The sequence below is a fragment of the Arachis ipaensis genome, chromosome B05 (genome assembly GCF_000816755.2).
Source record: "Arachis ipaensis cultivar K30076 chromosome B05, Araip1.1, whole genome shotgun sequence".
In the NCBI taxonomy this organism is placed as follows: Eukaryota; Viridiplantae; Streptophyta; class Magnoliopsida; order Fabales; family Fabaceae; genus Arachis; species Arachis ipaensis.
Genome location: NC_029789.2, coordinates 45,276,020 through 45,281,936, shown reverse-complemented (window position 1 = coordinate 45,281,936; position 5,917 = coordinate 45,276,020). Strand labels below are relative to the sequence as shown.

Sequence of the window (5,917 nt, the reverse complement as noted above, 5' to 3'; positions counted from 1 at the left end):
GCATTTTACTCGGGAAGGAGATGAGAAGATCTAAAGAAATTAGCACAAAGGGAAAAGTTGAAATTATTAATTTGGGCTAAGGATAATTTTAGAGGAAATTATTAGTTATAGTTGAGTTTCTGTCCCAAAAAATTTTAGTTTCTTAGGTGTCCAATTTCTAGAGGTACTGAAACACTAAAATTTTGGAGACGAAAACTGAAATTTTAGTTTCAATTTCAGGCCAACAAATATGATAATAAGTCTCAGTCTCCCAATTTCTGTCTCAGCATCTCAAAACAAAAACTACTTAAGTGATTTCAAAATGTGAGCTACCCTACATAATGGTAGGTAGTTAGGCCAACAGACTTGGCATTAGGGGTGGCAATGGGTAGGTTAGGTAGGGTTTGAACCCAACCCTAACCTTACCCGTGGGTTGAGTTTTTAACCAACACTCAACCCTACCGCAGGTTGAGAAATACCCAACCCTAACCCTATCCGCATTCAACCCGCGGGTATCTGACCTTACCCGCGGGTTGACAAAAAGAAACATTATAATGACACAAGTATCTCATAAATAACACAAATATCTCACACACAACATAACCATCAAATAACAGAAGTTATCCCATGAGCATTCAAATAACACAAGTATTCAAACAACACAAATTATCCCACAAATAACATAAGTATCTCATACACAACATAACCATCAAATATTAAATTACACATAAAAGTCTTTGTCTAAGTAAATAACATAAACATAAATAAAATTATTTAATGTCATGTCTCCATGAGCATTCCATTTGTTGCAACAACACCATCACTAGTCTATGACTTCAGATACAGCATCATCATCATCATCATCATTTGCAGTTTGATAATTAGGTTTTCCACCTAAAAATCAAAGATAATAAATTTATTTATTAATCAATCTATATATAAATTTAACATTACCATAAACAAATAGAAAAGTTAAATCATAAATAACCTCTTTGACGATGTGCTGCCCACAACCAATTTTGATTACACATAAAAACTTCCACAATATCTTCATGAAGACTACCACGATGAGGAGCAATTACTCGATCATTTGTGCTAAAAGAAGACCCAGAAGCAACAGTAGACACAGGGATAGCAAATATATCTCTTGCAATTCTTTAAAGTGTTGGAAATCTAGCCCCACTCACTTTCCACCAAGCTAAAATATCAAAGTCGGCACTCAAAGGATGAACATCTTCCTCTATGTAATGATCAAATTCAGTCTTCACAAATGAACCCTTTTTCCTCTTCTTTTGTCTAATATACAACTGGTAAGCAGCATCATCATCTTGCTCTGCATTCATCTGTAGCTCTTGTGTATAATCCTCAAATGCGTTACTTGAATTAGACGGATTTTGTTGGTATTCATGAAGCAAGTCATAGCATATCTATTTGATCCTCTCAATCTTACTTGAGCACTCATCTTGATTTTGACATAACATTGAGAATTTATACTCAAGCCTAGTAAGCTTATACCTAGGATCTAGAATGACAGCAACACCCATCATGCCATAAATTTCTTCCCAATACTTATCAAATTTTACCCTCATATTACATGTCATATTACAAATCAGTGGATTTGGAGAAGCAGACCATTTTTTCAAGGCAACATTTATATCACATACTTTGTTAAAATAAATGTTGGCTGTTGGAACTTGAGTCCCAGAAAATAATTGCATCACATCATAAAACAACTTTAATTTACCACAAATTTTTTTAGCAAGGTCCCACTCTTCATTGCTTGGCAAACTTTTGTAATTAGGATCCTTTTTTGTCTTAATTGAGGATACACATTTCGATACAACCATGCAGTCTCTAACATCACATAAGTGGAGTTCCATCTAGTTGGACAATCAAGAGCTAATTTTTTTGTAAATTGAACATTTGACTTACTACACCAACTCACAAAGGTTTCATGTCTTTTAGAGGTTGAAGTCCAATACACCACACTGCCACGAATTTTTTTCACACTCTCCTTAACTAAATTTAGACCATCTTTCACAATTAGGTTCAAGATATGAGCACAACAACGCATATGCAACATGAAATCCCCCAACAACAAATATTTTGAATCTAAGCGCCCCAACAACTCATCAACCATAGCATCATTAGTAGAGTAATTATCCAATATAATAGTTGACAATTTTCTATCTATTTTTCACTCTAACAAAACTTTCATTAATGCATTCGAGAGCACTTCACTCGTATGAGGAGCGGGAACATAAGGAAAACTAAAAATCGTTCAAAAATATATTTCAATTATTATCTAAAAGATAAATTAATTTCAAGTAAAAAAATATCGAAAGTCATATCAATTACTAGAAGTATAATTTAGAAGATTACCTTAATACGCACATTTGCAAAATCCATGAACTATCAATGTAGTGTGCCGTGACAACCATGTATCCTTTTTCTTGATTGGAAATCCACATATCGGTTGTAACTGCTACTCGACTATCATTTCCATCTATTAGCTTAGTCATATTAAGCTTCTCCAACTCATACATTTCAAAAATGTCCTTCTTGATTGTGTTTCGACTAGGCACCTTAAAAGTTGGTTACATTGATGCATATACTTCCTTCATTCTAACATGTTCCACAAAAGATAAAGGGTACTCATGCATACATATGGCCTTGGCAATACACCTTCTTGTATAAGATGGATCAAATACAAAAGCATCCGCAGCATTCCTTGCATGTTTAGACAATGAATCAGCAATTATTGATTGCCTAGAGTTTGCTAATTTGATCCTTTTATAATAGTGGAGCACATGATTCTTCAAATTTGTAGTTCCATTTCTTGGATTGACTCCAAGAACAGATTTGCAATGATTGCATTTTGCCTTCCAGTCTTTTTCCTCTTGAAATCGACTAAAGTATTGCCAATAAACATTATTCACACTCGATTTGTTGCTATTTTCAATCGAAGCAGACTCATCTGGAACAAAATTAGCAGTTGCTTCCACCGGAGGTTCTTGTTGTTGTTCTTCTGCAGCCACATCTTGTGCCACTACATCCATGTTGGTACTTGACATTTCGAAGTGAATTCCCTACAAATATATAGTCCAAATAAAATCAAATTACATAATCAAATTACACACATACATATAAAATAAAATAAAAAGAAAAAAGAAAGTTCCTTTCTATATCAACTTAACTTCAATTAGAAAAATAGCTAAGTCTACAACATAAAAATCACAACTATAAAGTATCCTAGTTCCCTTCATACTTTGGATCAGCCATAACAATATGGTAAGCTATCACCCGTACGAAGATAAAGATGCCAAGGAAATTGGCAAATAAATGCATTAATAAAACAGAAAGCAGCACATCACTACACAAAATAATCACAACCCACCCATAAACAGTAGCACAATAGAATATTAAACAAAGCATTAATAAAATTAAAAAAAAATCAAGAATAAGTGAGCAAGCACTAACCTTCGATCTGAGGCGGCGAGCAGAATCACCAGATGAATCAGCACAAACACAAACACAAAATCACAACACACTTCAATAACAAGTACTACAAACACAAATCACAAACACAACAAAATAAAGAACAGAGCAGTGAGTAGTTAAAAAAAGAGAGAACAGAGCAGTGAACAGAAAGCCAGAAACAAAGCGCATGAAAAAAACGAAGAATAAAGAGCAGTGAGCAGGCAGTGCTGACCTTCGGCGACCAGACTAAGACGACGGTGCGAGCAGAGGGTAGACGAGGACGACGGCGAGTAGAAGACAAGCAAAGACGACGAACACCCAAAGTGCAGACGAAGACGACGACGATGAGTGAGACGAAGACGAAGCTGTTCGGCGAAGGGGCTAGGGCTTAGTGTGCGAAGGCTTCCATGGTTCGAAGAGAGAGAAAGTGAAGGACTGAATGATGCTTTTTTCTTTATTTGGACCCTAAACGTACAACGACGCCGTTTATTTGATTGAAGGTTGCTTTTGAATTGATCTCTCCTTTTTTGTAAATATTTGACAAAACTAATAAGTAAAGCTTATAAATTTATAAATTTGGTTCAGTGGTTAAGAACTTTTTGCACATGTTTAAGGTCTTTGGTTCAACTCTCATATGTAACATTTTTAAACATATTTAAGTATAACACATATTATGGAGGGTGCGTATCGAGTTGGATACCCGCGGATATGGTCCATGCTGCCAGCCTACTTGGCATGCCACAATGATTTTTTTTTATTCTTTCTTTTTTGAAAAAAAAATAAAGATTTTTATAATTGTATCAAACAAATATTAGTATATATCAAGTTGATAAATGTTTTTTTTTTATTTTAATAGTAATTGGGTTGAATGAAAGGTCCAGAAAAAATAAATAAGCGGGCGTTGGTCACAGTTGCCCGTCCCACTCCGACACTGCGTGCAGAGACGGATTATTTGACCTACCATGGATCCTTCTTTGTCCCTTGTAAGTTACCACGACTTATCTTAAGAGTATCTCAGCAACATACGATATGAATGATCGGTGATTCTGTTTCCCCGCTTTTCAGTTCAATCAATCACTCATTCTAAACAAACCTAACCAGTATTAATTTATACTACTAAACATTCTCAACTTTACACTCGTTCATTCCAAACGTTAATTACGTCATCCTATTCGTCAAACCTTGACCATAAAAATCCCGTGTTCCCTGATTCTTCTCTCATAGCTCCCATTTAATTTCTTTTCAAGAATCCCCAACAAAAACCACTCGATGGGAAAGATTGGATTATTCAATCTTGAAGACCAGTTTGCTTTCTATGGAGCATACCATAACAACCCAGTTAACATAGCAATCCACGAGTTCTTTGTTTGGCCAATATTCTTCACAGCACTTGTCATTCTCTACTTCATCCCCCCCTTCTTCAATCTCCCAAACCTTGAGTTTTCTCTATGGCAGAGCCATGTGGTTTTGGTTTGGAATGTAGGCTTCATTGTTGCTCTGATCTACGCTGCTTATTATGTAATCTTGGATCCTAAAGCTGGTTCCTTGGGTGCTTTGCTTTGTGCTCTGTGTTGGGTTGTTAGCAGTTTTGTTGCAAGACCACTTGGCTTCTCTCTGGCTTGGAAGGTAAATGATAAGATTATAAGAATGAGATACTGTCTTGTGATTGTTCTTTTTATTGCTTATTTTCTTAACTCTTCAACTTCTATTGAGTAAAATCGTTAATTTATCCCTTGAATGATTGACCGAGTTCTAGCTGATGGTTGGTGAAATTTGTTAAATAAGATTTATCTTTCATGTTGTTGGTATAATCACTCCTATCTAGAATGACAGTCTAGATCGAAATCTAGACATTTTAGTTATAGAAGCTTTGGTACCAATATCATGAACTGTTTATCTCTGAGTTTGAGTTGTGCACGTCAATGATTTTATATAAAGTCACATGTGTTTTTCATCTATGACTACAAATAATGGAGAAGGACCCCTGTTTTGATTCATCTTTTCTTCATCCCTACATGATTTTCCAACTTAACCGCAATGTAAGTAACCTATGGAATCAGAAACTACTTTAGCATACCATGCTAAGATTGGGATAGAAAAAAGTCCAGCGAGTGCTGTTCAACCTTTTCTGAGATGGAAAATTTTGTGTTAAGTGGTAAAATCTTATAAATGAAAGAGCAATGTGTTAATATGATCAAACATAAGATGCAATGAAAAAATAACTTTGAAAACAGCAAACAAAGCCTTGTTACATATAGTGAAGTAACTTGGGTTGTCTCTGGCTATGGCATGATCGTTTACTCTCACTCTGTAGTTACTATAACTTTGACTATGTACATTAGTTCCTAAACTCATCATTTCTTGTACATTTGTGCTTTCACTCATTCTCATCTCCACTATCATAGAGTATAACCATCGAGTTTGGTAGGCATTCATAGAGATCATAATTAATGGCTAA

General features: G+C 35.2%; 2 protein-coding genes across 2 annotated transcripts in view; one reads left to right on the top strand and one right to left on the bottom strand.

The window, feature by feature from the left end:
- Nucleotides 2,466–3,531, bottom strand: LOC110271992. The gene is made up of 2 exons (XM_021123735.1): nt 3,460–3,531; nt 2,466–3,068 (listed from the first exon to the last, which is right to left on the bottom strand). The coding sequence occupies exon 2, from the start codon at nt 3,051–3,053 to the stop codon at nt 2,577–2,579; it is 477 nt and encodes a 158-aa protein (XP_020979394.1). The 5' UTR covers nt 3,054–3,068; nt 3,460–3,531; the 3' UTR covers nt 2,466–2,576.
- The window catches only part of LOC107643592 (uncharacterized endoplasmic reticulum membrane protein C16E8.02), a 3,033-nt gene continuing 1,481 nt past the window's right edge, over nt 4,366–5,917 (top strand). Inside the window, exon 1 of the mRNA XM_016347280.2 lies at nt 4,366–5,085. Coding sequence (XP_016202766.1) covers nt 4,729–5,085 — 357 coding nt within the window. The 5' untranslated portion in view covers nt 4,366–4,728. The remainder of the gene's footprint in view (nt 5,086–5,917) is intronic.

Bases quoted from the DNA above. Each gene is read 5' to 3' on its own strand.
- LOC110271992 (XM_021123735.1), bottom strand. From the start codon at position 3,053: ATGTCAAGTACCAACATGGATGTAGTGGCACAAGATGTGGCTGCAGAA.